We start from the raw sequence: 17,763 nt of genomic DNA on the forward strand, positions 1-17,763 counted from the left end.
TACTGCTCAGGGGTGGAATATGAATTACTACACAGTTCAGGGGTGGGGTTGGAGACATGACTACATTGTTCAGGGGTGGGGTTTGAGACGTGATTACACTGTTAAGGATTGTTTGGGACTTGGGAAGATTTTAAATTGCTGAGGGTTGCGCAGGCAGTCCTGGGGGTTACGTAAAGTCTATACTTTTTAGGTTTGTTCTTAAGTTGAATTTGTATGCAAGTTGACACTGGTATATTTTATAATTGTAACTCAAGTCAAAACTAGGATTATCAACAGACACTTTAAAGCTGATTGTTGCAGCCTGGGACTAAAGTAAAGTATCCAGAGACCTTCACCAGAGGTCACAGTGGGCAGGGAGGTCCGTCTGTAACTAGAGGTGTCCTTAAGTCGGGGACTGTAAGCACTTTGTAAAATTGTTTTCTATTTATCAGAGTAAGTTTATCACCAATGTAGTTATATGAAACTGAAACTAAAGAGAAGGGGGGGAGGGGGTCATTTAAAGATTGAAAGTAGAAGAAACAATACTCACCTTATCATTCACCCACCAGTCCGACTCTAAAGCTGTGCCGGAACCATATTGGTTTCTGCTTTCTTGGTCCCACTTGACAGATTGGGGGTTATTTATAATACCTGGCACACGATAGCCCTGTCGACCCTCTGGTATGCTTCGGTCTTTTCATGTAACCGTTGGGCGGCTGCACAGGGCTTTATTTCTACGACAGGTTCTACGTCACATTGAAGAAGTTGTTGACTTAAACAAATGCAACGGTGCAGGGACGAGAACACCATGCTCTAGCCCACTGCCCCACTGGCCACGCCCACTCCCCTGCCAGCCGCACCCCCTTCACACGACCTGGGAAAAATATTCGCAAGTGCTAGCCCCATTTTTGTGCCTTAGAAGTCCTGAATAATACCCCCCATTATGTCTATTCAGCTGATTGGCTGCAGGAACCAGGAGACCAGCAGGATACCGTTTTGGAATACGAGTGGTGGGATAACGTTGAGGTAAATAACTGATTCTAAACAATATATTAAAAAACATAATCATTGATAATGATGGTAAATTTAGTAGAAGTGTGCACAGCAGGATCCTGGTGGTACCTGGGCAGGATATCTACCTAGTCCATCCCTGCAGGGGGCGCTAGTCCAGGAACCTGGCAGTTGCTGGTCTTCAGCCTGGTCGATCACCATATAACTGAATGCATGTAGTGTAATGGACACCGAACTCACATCTTCTGTACAGGAGGCTAAACCAGAGCAAGTAAAAAAGAAATGTCAAGGAGCCCGTCAATGTTAATGCATGTTCTTTTTATTCTCTATATTTCAGTGTTACATAAGTGAAAGATAAAAAGTTGCTTTACATCTGAGAGGTATATGTGCTTGTCAATTGGAAGACATAACATTTTGCCCGTCACACGAGTACAAGGTGACAGACGCCATCCTGACACTTGTGGTGTGACGTCGTAATGGCAGATATCCCGGATACCTATATACATCTCTTATATATGTCTCTAGTTCAAGTCTAACGCTAGATTTTTTGGTACGATGATTAGTCGGAAAGATTTGGTATTAGAATGACAGAATGCGTTGATCGCTGCCGATCCTATAAGTTTCCTCGAAAACCAATGACATCACTGAGGCAGTGACATCAATACTCAGAACTCTGGTTAAAAAGTCTGTGCTGAATAAGTTTTTAAAATGATTTTTTAAATTTAAACTTAGATTATTTTTATATAGATATAAAATCCTTGATATAGTGTGGACTACCTATAGGTCGTTGTGTGCGAATGGACGGTCCATGTAGAGGTCAAGAAAAACAGGTTATCAGATAAAATATACTAGAAGGAGTACACAAAACACGGCATTTATCGGGTTATTCCCAATAATAATTACGCTGTATATCTGCTCCTACCAAATTTAGCTTCATATGAACGTGTATTGTACTAAAATTTTGGTAAAAATTGACATTCTTTACATAGGAAAAAGCTGTTTTCTATTTCTATTCTACCTGTATTTGCATGTTAATGATAGTAAATTAGTAGTGACACCATCTTACCCCATCTAATAATGAATAGGCTGGAAGAGAATATAGATGTCCCCTTCTAGAGGGATCCATTACCCCCATTCTAATTTATGAGGGCCAATGACCAAATGATCCAACGACCCCCATCCTAGATAACCATGGACAGCCCTAAAAGGTCCATAAACCAATTTTGTAGAATGAAAGTAGCAGACCAAAAGGAATAGCTTAAGGAGACCTTCTATACTGTGAAGTCGAAAGAAGATATGAGGGACCACCTCCAAAATTCATGAATCACTTCCTCCCGATTTCTGCCAAAAAACTGTCTAAAACGCCTTCTGACACACTTATCGAGGCTTTTGGCCCAACTTTTGTAACTTTTTGACTCACTCGACAAAGGGGTGTGGACTTGGGAAAGTGGCATGGAAAAGGGGGCATGGTCAGGCGGGAAATTGTCAACGCACCAAAAAACTAAAGAAAACACAACTATAATCAGGAAAAATCTAGAAGTAGAACTCGATAGTCAGACTGTGACAGATTCATCATCACAAAAGACCAAGTGTTGTCGAGCTCCGCACTGTGGGGGGGGCGGTGACATATTAATTCTTTTTCAATAACCAGTATTGACGTTCCTCACAGGCGATTCAGGCTGAAAGTCAGATGTGGAGGTGAATAAACGGTGGGATCAGAGAGGATGGACAATACACGGATTCAAGGTCAAGTCATCCTTATGGAAAAGGACTACCACGAGACTCACCACCATGGACACTGTGGTCCATGTAAAATTCTCACTGCCGGTTGCAAGGTTTGAGCAGAAACCAATAGCGGTGAGGACAAATCGCTGCCAACCAGTGACTTTTGGCACAGTTAGTAGTTAGGGAACATTTCTACGATAAAACGCACCCAGTAACGTAATATAAACAGCGCTTAATCCTCTTATGTTTTCAGCACCTCGTCTAATTCCTAACATGTTCTATTGATTGTAGTCTACATAACAGCAGAGACAAGACATCTTGTTCTGCGTTGCGGCAGGACCGTAACAAGCCACTTGTACGGTCAAGCTGCAACCTCACAAGTTAGAGGCTGAGAATACACGTAACTGGGCACATGGAGAATCAAAGTTCTCTATATAGGAAGGACTGGATGGACTTTAACCTGAAACAATTGTACAGATGGTGGAATTACTGATGATTGGACCCACACAAGAACCCAATGTTGATTGTAGAGGTTAACGGGTATCTTTCTGGGATTTTTCAGTTTTGTGTTGGGGTGACCTGATCAACAGAGGTCTAGAAGAAAGCCCCCCAAGTGTGCTGTCCCCCAGATCCCTCCCGGAGGATGTGGCTGCCCGGCGGTGTGACGTAACGTGACCTTGTATTATCATAATCACATATCACTTGCCCTCTCCTGCATGTTTTCCATTAATTAATGCACTAAGAATCAATTACATGCGGTTCATGGGCCTGTTCTCTAATTATATAGCACGGGTGTAATGTCATTATCAGCTACACTCAATTCCCTGTCCTACAATCAGTGCTGGTGGGGTGAGGTGGAGCGCACTTGTTTTCAGACTCTCCTGCCTCATTACACAGGGCAGAATAATTAATTAGCAATTAATGGAATGTGCACAAAGCTGTCATTGCTTATCATTGATACTATTGGGAACCAATTACATTTTCTGTATGATATCATGTCTGGTAGAGAACCTCTATAGTAACCCCCTACTTGTTACGACCCTGATCCTCTACTGATAGAAGATGGCAATTATAGGTATAATCTATGGGATGGGATATATGACCATGCTATGACCATGACCTCGCTCGCCATGGGAATGTGTTGGAAGGTGAATGGTAGCAAGATAACCTGCTAATACTGACCGCTCACCAACATCTCGGGGCCTCCTGCCAATCAGCAATGTATCTCTGTTGGCCGAGCTTCCGAGCCTACATATTCACATATACGGGATTGCACGAGAAGATCGATTCTTAACAACTGTGTAACTTAGAAATTTGTTCCTTTTCTAAAATCATTAAATTCACAGTTTAAGCTTCAAACTCCGATTGTAAGATAAGATAATATCAAGTTTCTTCTCATTTTAGATAAAATCAACAAAAATATACCTGTTACTACGATTCATTAAAAGTGGCCATCAAACCAACTACTTACCAGATGTGGTCAGAGTATACAAATTACACATTAGAAGGAAACAACTAAGTCTTCACGTGATAAGAGGTGTTATTTTTCATGAGAACGTAGAAGAAAATTAACGTTTGGGTGAAGAGGATTATGTGTAATTTCTATCTAATGGTGACCGCGTTCTCGGACTGCTACGTCTCTTACGTTTACTGCTTCTGCTAATCTGAAACAAAGCACTTAGAGTCAGCATTCAAAAGATAAAACTCTGTAGGTAGATGATCTCAGCCTAACAAAAGGAAAAATATAGACCAGATAAAGAGATGATGAGGATCTCCCCCAGGGTATTATGAAAACACATGGACTGATTCCATACGGTGTGTTATGAAGAAATCTCAAGATCTTGAAACGTTGACCATCGAAAGTTGGACTATGAAGACAAACCGACACTGATCTTGTCCAATGTCTATGAAAACACAACAATCATCTAAATCTGAGGTGAGATGTTACAACATTGACCATCTAGATGACAGTTCATCTTGTCCTCTGTGCTATGAAAAAATACTGACCTTCTGGATGTGAAGACATCTCAACCGGTGTACAATGAAAAACCAATAAACATCTCGATGTGATGTGATCTCTAAACATCGGTTTTCTACACGTGAGGTGATTGTGTCCAGCGTATAATGAAGAAAGTTGGCTATCTAGACGTGAGGTGATCTTGACCGATGTAATCTGAACATACAACCACCATCTAGAACAGAAGAGATCTAGCGCTGGGTTCTAGAAGAACACAGAACATCCAGACTTAATTATATTACTATAATAGATGCGGGATGATCTTGTCTTATGAAGAAGCCCTGACCATCTTGATGTGAAGACATCTCATACACTGATCATGTAAGTGATCCTATGGTGAAGTGAGGTAAGTGATCTTAGTCTAATGAGGTATATTAATAAAGATATCAAGCAAAAATGAGAGAAGAAGCTCATAACCCGGCTCTTCACTTACATTTTCTTGTCAACTAAAGCTAGAGTAGACATGGCGTCTAAAGTAGACGGGTCCACCACTTGCTTGTTCTGCTCCCTACAGCCCTACTATGTGCCCTCCTTCCAAAATGTTATTTAAAATCATGTATTTAGCATGAAATTAAATCAGGATCTCCTATAGGTCTTCAAAAGCCGAACAATGGATTGGGCATGGTGAGACTCAACATGGCCTGTCTACCTTCTCCTGACGTCATCTGTCGGGAAGAGTCAACAGACAACCCAAACACAAAAAAGATATCAGCTGATGATATTAATGTTTATGGTTGACGATCTTTTGTACCTGCACCTAAACCGCAAACGCTACCACAAAAAACCCCTGGATTTTCTGAGGAAAACTTTAAGATGCCCATAAAACCTTCAAAGGCTGTTGGCTAAAAGTTGATTCAGCTGATATTCTACAACCAACATATCTCTAGTGTCAATGGGAATCTTAAGATGGTTAGATGTTGACTCGTCCACCATTTGTTGTTCCTTCCGAATCCCAATATTTATCTCCATCTACAGTTGGAAAAACCGGACCAAAATACAGTTGGACCCCTGTATCAGCATCCTATTTTTTGAAGGCCACAGGACTGAGCACTGTCTGGCGATTTGTGTGAGTTTTCGAGTAGTTCTAGTAATGAAGTAGAATCATTGTAGTAAAATCAATTACACCTGTAATTTTTCTACCTTCAGAACCTCCATGGCATCAAAGGAACCCAATGTGACCTACTTGAAATACTAATCTTAGATACCAGTTATATTAAATTTACGTAAATTTTACAATACTTCATTTTGTAGCAGATTAAGTTATAAATTCTATGCAATACACTTCACGTACGATTAGTAAAAAGTGTGTGGCTCTCAGCAACTGAAACTACGGCATAAGAGACTTCACCTTGTCCTACTCGTGCCATTGTGTCTTATCCAAACCAGAGCCTACTGGGTCACGCTGGTGCAGATATTCAACCGGGTGGCATCAGTGTTAACTATCAAACTTGATCTAGTGAAATCGTCAAGTTGTTTCTTGTAGAGGTGACGACCAGGCCGTGTGACTTCTATGTATGGTGACATCAGTCTTCGTGTTGATGACCCTGATCTGGATCGTGTCTTGCAGGCTAATTGGATGAATCATTCACATTTCATGCAGTGATTGTGATCTATGATTATTTTTTTTCTAAAGATTTAAAAAAAATTTGTTGGTACCACGTTATTGTGCTATTTCTTATCATCCCCCCTAGCAACGATAAGACATGAATCCAGTAACTCTTCTACCTCGGAGAGTTGATAGTTCTGTAAATGTGTTAATTTTTCCCAGCTGTCGGGGACGAGGGAGAGTTCAGGTGTTCGTCTGTTCTTTGCGCTGTGGTAAGTGATGGGGAAGGGGGGCAGGGAGATCTTCCTTCATTGATCGATGGTGAAGTGACCGAGATTTGGCTTACAATCCTTTGTTGTAGACCACCGTCCGAGAGGTGGTGTTCTTCGCAATTTCTGGCTCCAGGCGCGAGGTCTCAATCTGTCAAAGAACAAATTGTAAATATAAGTGTTCTCCTACATCTGTCCCCGCCGCCTGGAGAGATAACATACATCCGAATAATCAAATGAAGGGATAGATCGTAATATTTTTGTTTGTAATGTGGTATTCACTAATTTATAGAAATTATAAACAAGATACACAGACACACACGAACCATAGAAACTTTAGCAACAGAGCGTAACAGAAAGCAGAATGTGTAATTAATGTACATCTTCTCATTAAGCAACAATTACCAGAGCGGTGAGTGCAAGGAGCAGCCATGTACCAGTCACATTTACCAGGGAGGTACCAGAGGGGTCAGTATTAGAGGAGTCTCAGTTACCAGGGAGGTACCAGAGGGGTCAGTATTAGAGGAGTCTCAGTTACCAGGGAGGTACCAGAGGGGTCAGTATTAGAGGAGTCTCAGTTACCAGGGAGGTACCAGAGGGGTCAGTAATAGAGGAGTTTCAGTGACCAGAGAGGTCAGTATTATAGGAGTCACAGTTCCCAGTGAGGTACCAGGGGGGTCAGTATTAGAGGAGTCTCAGGTACCAGTGAGGTACCAGAGGGGTCCATACTAGAGGTGTCTCGGATACCAGGGTGGTCAGTATTAGAGGAGTCTCAGTGACCAGTGAGGTACCAGAGGGGTCAGTATTAGAGCAGTAACAGTAGGGTACCATGGGGGTCAGTATTAGAGGAGTCTCAGGTACCAGTGAGGTACCAGAGGGGTCCATACTAGAGGTGTCTCGGATACCAGGGTGGTCAGTATTAGAGGAGTCTCAGTGACCAGTGAGGTACCAGAGGGGTCAGTATTAGAGGAGTCACAGTAGGGTACCAGAGGGGTCAGTATTAGAGGAGTCACAGTTACCAGTGAGGTACCAGAGGGGTCAGTATTAGAGGAGTCTCAGTTACCAGTGAGGTACCAGGGGGGGGGGTCAGTATTAGAGGAGTCTCAGGTACCAGTGAGGTACCAGAGGGGTCAGTATTAGAGCAGTAACAGTAGGGTACCATGGGGGTCAGTATTAGAGGAGTCTCATGTACCAGTGAGGTACCAGAGGGGTCCATACGAGAGGTGTCTCGGATACCAGGGTGGTCAGTATTAGAGGAGTCTCAGTGACCAGTGAGGTACCAGAGGGGTCAATATTAGAGCAGTAACAGTAGGATACCAGGGGGGTCAGTATTAGAGGAGTCTCAGGTACCAGTGAGGTACCAGAGGGGTCCATACTAGAGGTGTCTCGGATACCAGGGTGGTCAGTATTAGAGGAGTCTCAGTGACCAGTGAGGTACCAGAGGGGTCAGTATTAGAGGAGTCTCAGTTACCAGAGGGGTCAGTATTAGAGCAGTCACAGTAGGGTACCAGAGGGGTCAGTATTAAAGGAGTCTCAGGTACCAGTGAGGTACCAGAGGGGTCAGTATTAGAGGAGTCTCAGTTACCAGTGAGGTACCAGGGGGGGTCAGTATTAGAGGAGTCTCAGGTACCAGTGAGGTACCAGAGGGGTCAGTATTAGAGCAGTAACAGTAGGGTACCATGGGGGTCAGTATTAGAGGAGTCTCAGGTACCAGTGAGGTACCAGAGGGGTCCATACTAGAGGTGTCTCGGATACCAGGGTGGTCAGTATTAGAGCAGTCACAGTAGGGTACCAGGGGGGTCAGTATTAGAGGAGTCTCAGGTACCAGTGGGGTACCAGAGGGGTCAGTATTAGAGGAGTCTCAGTTACCAGTGGGGTACCAGAGGGGTGAGTATTAGAGGAGTCTCAGTTACCAGAGAGGTCAGTATTAGAGGAGTCTCAGTTACCAGTGGGGTACCAGAGGGGTCAGTATTAGAGGAGTCTCAGTTACCAGAGGGGTCAGTATTAGAGGAGTCTCAGTTACCAGTGAGGTACCAGGGGGGTCAGTATTAGAGGAGTCTCAGTTACCAGAGAGGTACCAGAGAGGTCAGTATTAGAGGAGTCTCAGTTACCAGAGGGGTCAGTATTAGAGCAGTAACAGTAGGGTACCAGGGGGGTCAGTATTAGATGAGTCTCAGGTACCAGTGAGGTACCAGAGGGGTCCATACTAGTGGTGTCTCAGTTACCAGAGAGGTACCAGAGGGGTCCATACTAGTGGTGTCTCAGTTACCAGAGAGGTCAGTATTAGAGGAATCCGAGTTACCAGTGGGGTACCAGAGTAATCAGTAATGGAAAAGTCACAGTTACCAGTAAGGTATCAGAGGGGTCAGTACTAGACGAGAATCTGTGACCATTTGGGGGACCAGAGGAGTCTCAGTAACCAGAGAGGTCAGTACTGGAGCAGCCACAGTTCCCAGAGAGGTACCATAGTGGTTAGTATTAGAGGAGTCCCAGTAACCAGTTGGGTACCAGAGGGGTCATTACTAGAGGAGTCACAGTTACCAGTGAGGTATCAGAGGGGTCTGTATTAGTGGAGTCTCAGTTCCCAGATAGGTACCAGAGGCCTCAGTATTGCCATAGTTACCAGTGAGGAATCAGAGGGGTGTGTATTAAAGGAGTCTCAGTAACCAGTGGGGTACCAGAGGGGTCAGTAGTAGAGCGGTCAGTAGTAGAGCTGTCAGTAGTAGAGGAGTCAGTAGTAGAGTGGTCAGTAGTAGAGGAGTCAGAAGAGCGGTCAGTAGTAGAGGGGTCAGTAGTACAGGAGTCAGTAGAAGAGCGGTCAGTAGTAGAGGAGTCAGTAGAAGAGCGGTCAGTAGTAGAGGAGTCAGTAGAAGAGCGGTCAGTAGTAGAGGAGTCAGTAGAAGAGCGGTCAGTAGTAGAGGGGTCAGTAGCAGAGGGGTCAGTAGCAGAGGGGTCAGTAGCAGAGGAGTCAGTAGTAGAGGAGTCAGTAGTAGAGGGGTCAGTAGTAGAGGAGTCAGTAGAAGAGCGGTCAGTAGTAGAGGAGTCAGTAGAAGAGCGGTCAGTAGTAGAGGAGTCAGTAGAAGAGCGGTCAGTAGTAGAGGGGTCAGAAGAAGAGCGGTCAGTAGTAGAGGAGTCAGTAGAAGAGGGGTCAGTAGTAGAGGAGTCAGTAGAAGAGGAGTCAGTAGAAGAGCGGTCAGTAGTAGAGGAGTCAGAAGAAGAGCGGTCAGTAGTAGAGGAGTCAGTAGAAGAGGGGTCAGTAGTAGAGGGGTCAGTAGTAGAGGGGTCAGTAGTAGAGGGGTCAGTAGTAGAGGGGTCAGTAGCAGAGTGGTCAGTAGTAGAGGGGTCAGTAGTAGAGGAGTCAGTAGAAGAGCGGTCAGTAGTAGAGGAGTCAGTAGAAGAGCGGTCAGTAGTAGAGGAGTCAGTAGTAGAGGGGTCAGTAGTAGAGGAGTCAGTAGTAGAGGAGTCAGTAGCAGAGGGGTCAGTAGTAGAGGGGTCAGTAGAAGAGCGGTCAGTAGCAGAGGGGTCAGTAGCAGAGGGGTCAGTAGTAGAGCGGTCAGTAGCAGAGGGGTCAGTAGAAGAGCGGTCAGTAGCAGAGGGGTCAGTAGCAGAGGAGTCAGTAGTAGAGGGGTCAGTAGTAGAGCGGTCAGTAGCAGAGGGGTCAGTAGTAGAGGGGTCAGTAGAAGAGCGGTCAGTAGCAGAGGGGTCAGTAGTAGAGCAGTCAGTAGCAGAGGGGTCAGTAGTAGAGGGGTCAGTAGCAGAGGGGTCAGTAGCAGAGGGGTCAGTAGTAGAGCGGTCAGTAGCAGAGGGGTCAGTAGTAGAGGGGTCAGTAGCAGAGGGGTCAGTAGCAGAGGGGTCAGTAGTAGAGGGGTCAGTAGTAGAGGGGTCAGTAGCAGAGGGGTCAGTAGCAGAGGGGTCAGTAGTAGAGCGGTCAGTAGCAGAGGGGTCAGTAGCAGAGGGGTCAGTAGCAGAGGGGTCAGTAGCAGAGGGGTCAGTAGTAGAGGGGTCAGTAGCAAAGGGGTCAGTAGCAGAGGGGTCAGTAGCAGAGGGGTCAGTAGCAGAGGGGTCAGTAGCAGAGGGGTCAGTAGCAGAGGGGTCAGTAGTAGAGGGGTCATGCTTATGTCATGCTCATCTTTGAACCTCTAAAAGTACATGAGACCTGTAGACTGTAATCCTGGGAGAGACTCTAAGTCTTGCGGAGTTTCACCATTTACTGTACTTTATATTATGGAATGTTATGATATAGGATGTGGTGAGGTGTTACATATAATTATAATCATACATCACCATAATACAAGAGTGTAGGAACCGTACACCAGACATATGGCTCCGACACCGGCCCGATCCTGCATGTCATGTGACATAGGACTTCATTATAACTAAAATACCGCACCCCACATGTCCGATGTGACCCTGCTGCATATCATATATACACTGTCTCCGTGCAGTGTACGGGAGACATCACAGCAGCCGGTCTCCAGCAGAGCCTGCAGAGGCGGAAGACTGCGAAATACTCAGATAACTAGTCCTATAAGGGCCAGGAATAGTAATACTCCTCACTAGTGTACGGGGGCTGGATACTGGTGGAGCCGAGGTCAGAGGGTAAAGAGCTGCTAACATCAGGTGTAACAAGTGCTGAGCGGCACAACGCAGGGGGAGCCGGGGAATAATCAGGTCACATCCCAATTAACCCCTTAAAGACTTGTCTATTTGGGGACTTTAAGGACCTCGGATTTGTCTTCTTGTACCATCACCTTCCCAAAATCAGAACTTTTTACCGTTTTTCGTTTTCATTTGGTGATCTGTAAATTATATGGGCACATGACATGCACTGAGTGAACTTTACTTTTTTTTAATGCTTTGTGGAATAAAATTTAAAAGGTTTTTTCTATTCTAAATAAGTAATTATGTCACAGTAATCAATAAAAAAATTGTAAGAGAAAGACATTCTTTTCCCGGTTTATAGTAATGTTATGGAATAATATATAATAATAATTCCTTTATTTATATAGAGCACACCGATTACGCCAAATCGGTCCCATCTTTGTTATGCTTTATATTACCTTCCCACCTCAATGTCCTGTAATTGGCCAGACTGATGGATACTATTTACCACTTAGATGCTTTGGTTACTAAGTGGTTGCACTGTACGGATTGTTTATTTTCCGATCAGCCAGTTGCAGGATGATCCCTACTGTTATAGTGAAGCTGATCCCATCGTCCTGCTGCGGTAATGGCGGCAATGTTATCACAAAGATGTCACAGTCCCCGGAGGACTTCTGCCTGTGCATGACTATTGAAAGGTAAGTATTCTGTAATGAATGGACACACAAGAACTGTGAGTATAGATGAGCAGACAAGTAGTTTCAGACATATTGTTGGCCGAACACCCAATCCGGCAAATGGACGCCCCTTGCTAATAACCATGGCCCTGATTGGCCAGGGGATGGCTAAAGGACCAATCATGGCCATGGCTGGTAATAAGGGGCATCCATTTGCCGGATCAGCAGCTGAGCCTGAGCTGATCGGCTCATCTCTAATTGTGAGCTTTCCCTCCATCGTGACTGCCTGCTGGGGTGCAAAATGTGCACCAAAAGATAAAAAAAAAATATTTAAAAAAAAATTGGCTAAAAAAACCTCCATGTGTCTGTGCAGCCTCTATGTTGTAATCCATCATCTGCGATGCTAACAATAAAACTTTCCACCCGTCGCCTGACTACGACAGATCCTCTCCAAACTGTGCAATATTTCCATAAAAACAAATAAAAAAAAAAAATTAATAAAACACATCAATCACCGTTTTCATCTTGAAAACGTCTCACCTAGTAATGACCTCGAAATGTTTCACCTAGTTAAGAGATAAATTAGCCTACGACGGCGGCAAAACGATTTAGGTATTTAATATATTCGATGTTTGACGCAGATGGGGGGGGGGGGGACATGAAACAAAAAAAAAATAGGAAAAAAAAAACCTTCTTGGGTTTTTTTTTTTAAAATATTTTTTTTTTTTTTTTGGAAGCTGCAAAACCCAACAAAATATAACATGAAAGCGAGTCGTACATGAGGTGCGACATAACCCTTCAGCAAAGCTGTTAAACAGCCACCAGAGCATTATGGGAAACAACACTTCATTTATTCAAATGCACATATGTCAGGCTTTGCACCATATGTCATAGGAAGCTATTTACAGTAATAATTAAATCTTAATCAACGTTTAACCTCTGTAAAATGTTTGAAGGATCTAATCACCCTTCAGACAGCACTAATGAAGGAGAAATATATAAACATATAAAGGAAGCGGTGCGGAGCTGGCGCACCACAAACACGGTAATTGCAATATTGTATCGGGAAGCGATGGGGAGGGACTGCGGGCGCCCGGCGAGGATTTTTAAGGGAAGACATCTTTGGGTGTCAGAGGTGTGAGGAGCTAATTTTGTACATCTATCCATAACAGATGCAGCATATTTCTCCCGAACCATTATTAGCCCGCCGCACGCGCTCTCGCTCTCCCGCTGATGAATATTAATCCCAGGTAGCGATCGCTGGGATCAGAGCTGCAAGGGGTTAATGAAGGACGCTCGGACCTCATGTCGTGGGCTGCCAGGACCTTCTGAAGAATAATGAGACACAGATATGGGGAGTCAGAGGAAGGGGGGCATCTGCGGAGAGATTGTTACCCAGCATTCCCTGCTTTATCTCCTGACCCCTGTATGATAGGGACCTGGGTCACTGTACAGGACAATACTGCGGAGATGACCCCACAAGGTGAGAGCTGATGATACATATAATACTATACAGTGCAATGCCATGTGCTCAGGATTCATGCAAACCGTGGTGTACATCCCGGTGGTCAGGCGTAGGTACATTGTGTATACCCAGTGGTCAGGGGTAGGTGCACTGTGTATACCAAGTGGTCAGGGGTAGGTACACTGTGTATATATCCTATTGGTCAGAAGCAGATACTCTGTGTATATCCCAGTAGTCAGGAGTAAGTACTTTGTGTATATTCAGGTGGTCAGGGGTAGGTGCACTGTGTATACCCGGTAGTCAGGGGTAGGTACACTGTATAAACCCAGTGGTCAGGGGTATGTACACTGTGTATACCCGGTGGTCAGAAGTAGGTGCGCTGTGTATATCCTATAGGTCAGGAGTAGATACTCTGTGTATACCCCAGTAGTCAGGGGTAAGAACTCTGTGTATATTCAGGTGGTCAGGGGTAGGTGCACTGTGTGTAACCTATTGGTCAGGGGTAGATACCCTGTGTACACTCACCGGCTACTTTGTAAGGTACACCTGTCCAACTGCTCGTTAACACTTAATTTCTAATCAGCCAATCACATGGCGGAACTCAGTGCATTTAGGCATGTAGACATGGTCAAGACAATCTCCTGCAGTTCTCCCGAGCATTAGTATGGGGAAGAAAGGGGATTTGTGGCCTTTGTACGTGGCATGGTTGTTGGTGCCAGAAGGGCTGGTCTGAGTATTTCAGAAACTGCTGATCTACTGGAATTTTCACGCACAACCATCTCTAGGGTTTACAGAAAATGGTCCGAAAAAGAAAAAACATCCAGTGAGCAGCAGTTCTGTGGGCGGAAATGCCTTGTTGATGCCAGAGGTCAGAGGAGAATGGGCAGACTGGTTCGAGCTGATAGAAAGGCAACAGTGACTCACATCGCCCCCCGTTACAACCAAGGTAGGCAGAAGAGCATCTCTGAACGCACAGTACGTCCAACTTTGAGGCAGATGGGCTACAGCAGCAGAAGACCACACCGGGTGTCACTCCTTTCAGCTAAGAACAGGAAACTGAGGCTACAATTTGCTCAAGCTCATCGAAATTGGACAGTAGAAGATTGGAAAAACATTGCCTGGTCTGATGAGTCTCGATTTCTGCTGCGACATTCGGATGGTAGGGTCAGAATTTGGCGTCAACAACATGAAAGCATGGATCCATCCTGCCTTGTATCAGCGGGTCAGGCTGGTGGTGGTGGTGTCATGGTGTGGGGAATATTTTCTTGGCACTCTTTGGGCCCCTTGGTACAACGCCACAGCCTACCTGAGTATTGTTGCTGACCATGTCCATCCCTTTATGAGCACAATGTACCCTGTAACATCTGATGGCTACTTTCAGCAGGATAATGCGCCATGTCATAAAGCTGGAATCATCTCAGACTGGTTTCTTGAACATGACAATGAGGTCACTGGACTCAAATGGCCTCCAGTCACCAGATCTCAATCCAATAGAGCATCTTTGGGATGTGGTGGAAAGGGAGATTCGCATCATGGATGTGCAGCCGACAAATCTGTGGCAACTGTGTGATGCCATCATGTCAATATGGACCAAAATCTCTGAGGAGCTTCCAGCACCTTGTTGTATCTATGCCACGAAGAATTGAGGCAGTTCTGAAGGCAAAAGGGGGTCCAACCCGTTACTAGCTTGGTGTACCTAATAAAGTGGCCGGTGAGTGTATATACTGGTGGTCAGGGGTAGGTGCACTTTGTATATCCTGATTGTTGGTGCATATACCCTGGCAAATAGTGGTAGATGGTTCAGGAACCTGGCATTATGGAAACTAAGATCTTCTGAGACCTGGAACAGAGATTGTGATCCGTACTGGTTTTTCATAACCGTGTAATCCTCCATTCTTCGGACTTGAATATGAAGCGATGAGAAAGCTCCGCTCTTTAGATGTTCAATTTGTCTATTGACTCATGACAATTATCATCAAATCTTCTCAGTTATAACAGGTTGAAGAACCAGGAGCCATTACTCATAGGACATAACCATCATTTCCAACATCAGAAGGTTTTCTATTACTTTCACATGACCTTCTAGAAGCTCGGAGGTTTTGGGTGGGATATTAGGAGGACTGTAGTCCACAAGTATCTTCCATACAAGACCTTCTCATAAACTTGCTTGAAGTTTTCCACACAATCTAAAATGTTATCAATGAAATTCTCCCCGTTATCAGTCTGAACGTGCAGGAAAATGTGAGAAGATCCTGGTGATGTCCCTTCATACTTCATCTGCTGCCTCTGATGGAGAATGGGTTTCATTTCATTGCATAAATGTGTGGTCACCATGTGACTGGAAGTACATGAAGTCTACATGACATCTAGATGCTTGACAAGTATATTCTTATTTTTACATTTTTGCTTCTTCTCTAGAGCTCACAAAGATACAAGGTCCTATAACACGGCTGGATCGTTCAGGAAGACGTGCTCTTTTCCAGGTAGCAACGTCTCAGATAGAACAGAAGGTTCTGATTGGTCCACCAGATTACCAAAGGGACCACAGAACTTGACACATGTGAATGAACCTTCTGCCTCACCAGATCTGATGTAGGTTTTGTTCCAGGTCAGAAGCCGCCAATACCCACATGTTGTCACTGCTGTTACTTGCTCCTAGCACATGATATGGAAAACTACCGGTTGACTACTAGTTTCCTCTTATGTGGTCCAATATCGCCGCTTTGCTTCATTCCTTCAGTGTTGATTGGCAGGATTTTTGGGGGATTTAAATGTGCTCGCAATCTGTATTTTAGGCTCAGACCTCAGTTATCAGGTAATGCTGCCCAGCAGGTGAGCATAGTTATGACTTGGTTAAGAGGTTCCGCACATACTTGGGCACCTCCTTTGCCACCCACTGACCAATGACTACAGTCTGTGGAGGAATTCTTTAAAGTTCTTGGTTTGTTGTATGAGGACCCTGACCGGGCATCCATGGCAAGAGGGTAAGTTATGGTCTTTGCGTCAGGGTAAAATGGTTCCTTAAACCTAATGAGGCTTACTTACCAAGGGTCCAGCGGCCACATTTCCGTTGCACTTTTTGGGGGTTGCACTGCTGGGACAGGGATTTACAAGGGGATTGTGTCACATACGATCAGATTTTGCATCGGCTTTCATGCAACAGAAATCGGGGGGGGGGGGGGGGGTTAGGCTGGCCATCGGATTTAACAGTAAAATTGTGTCGCATGCCCAAGCACTTTCATGCTCAAGGGAGAAAAAGATGCACTCCGGCGGAGCGGGGAGCAACACATGCAAGATATCGGGTGCATGATCTACGTGAGTTCATTCTCGTTGAACATCCCGGATCAGGAACGCACAGGGCCGGGTAAATGTGCCCCATTGTGCTGAATTCCATGGGTGGCCTGAAGACACTGCTTGGAATTCCTTTGCACTAAAAAGTTTTTTCCTAAAACGGTTAAGTAATAAAAGTAAAAATCTTATGGTTGCTTTTCCTAAACCAGTATCTTTGGAGGATGCCATGGCGTCAGCTATTTGGACTGATAGGCGCCTTAGGGAGAGAGAGAGAGACAGGCAGAGGAGTCTGACCAGCGTTTCTGTGTTCTGATGACTCTGATGAGCCCATGCGGCTTGGAGGTAGGGTTGGTGGCAATGAAAGACTCTGTGTGAAGAGGCAGTGTGACTACTGTGAGGAATTCTCCCATTTTATAAAACACTGCAAGAAGCGTCTCAATTGCAGTCCAGGAGGGAATGTTGAAAGGACTCACTCCTCTTCCAAACATATTTCTGTATGTAATCCAGTTAGATTGGGATTTATAAAGTCTTCTGGAGTTTTGTTATCTGCCAGATCTTACCCGTGTAGTAACAGGGAGGAGATTAATGTTGTCGTTGACTGTGGTTCGGCCTTCAATCTGATTGATGCCAAATTTGCGCAAGACTGCTCTTTGGAGTTAAAATAGCTAATCTATCCGATTCCTATCTCAGGAGTTGATAACTCACTTTTAGGATTAAAGGCTATTACTCATTATGTTGAAAGTTTTAATTTGTGTTTTAAATCTGATCACCAGGAAAAGGTTTCTCTGCTTATCCTGCCTAATTTACCTGCCAGGGTTGTATTGGGACGGCCTTGGCACAGGAGACGTAATCCTGTCATTGACCGGTCCAAAAATGTTATTTTGTCCTGGGATAAAGAATGTATCGAAAATTGTCATAACGCTCGAATGTCCACATCCTCTGAATTCTCTCTACCTGCGGAAATAACTGACTTGCCGCCCCATCGGGTGTGTGACTGTTCAACTTAATTTGTTCTTGGGGCATCTTTAACATGTCCATACCTGAACGGGAGGCATTAAAAGAATATTTAGCCAAAAGTTTGGAGGCTGGTCACATAAGATCCTCAAAATCTCCCAAGGCGATAGAGTTTTTTTTGTAAAGAAAAAGGACGGAGGCCTACGTCTGTGTGAGAAACCCCAACC

General features: G+C 44.7%; 1 protein-coding gene across 1 annotated transcript in view; it reads right to left on the reverse strand.

The window, feature by feature from the left end:
• Nucleotides 1-1,291: 1,291 nt before the first annotated feature.
• The window catches only part of SFXN5 (sideroflexin 5), a 147,793-nt gene continuing 131,321 nt past the window's right edge, over nt 1,292-17,763 (reverse strand). The window contains exon 14 of the mRNA XM_072126395.1: nt 1,292-6,698. Coding sequence (XP_071982496.1) covers nt 6,621-6,698 — 78 coding nt within the window. The 3' untranslated portion in view covers nt 1,292-6,620. The remainder of the gene's footprint in view (nt 6,699-17,763) is intronic.

Source organism: Engystomops pustulosus, chromosome 1 (genome assembly GCF_040894005.1).
Source record: "Engystomops pustulosus chromosome 1, aEngPut4.maternal, whole genome shotgun sequence".
Lineage (NCBI taxonomy): Eukaryota > Metazoa > Chordata > Amphibia > Anura > Leptodactylidae > Engystomops > Engystomops pustulosus.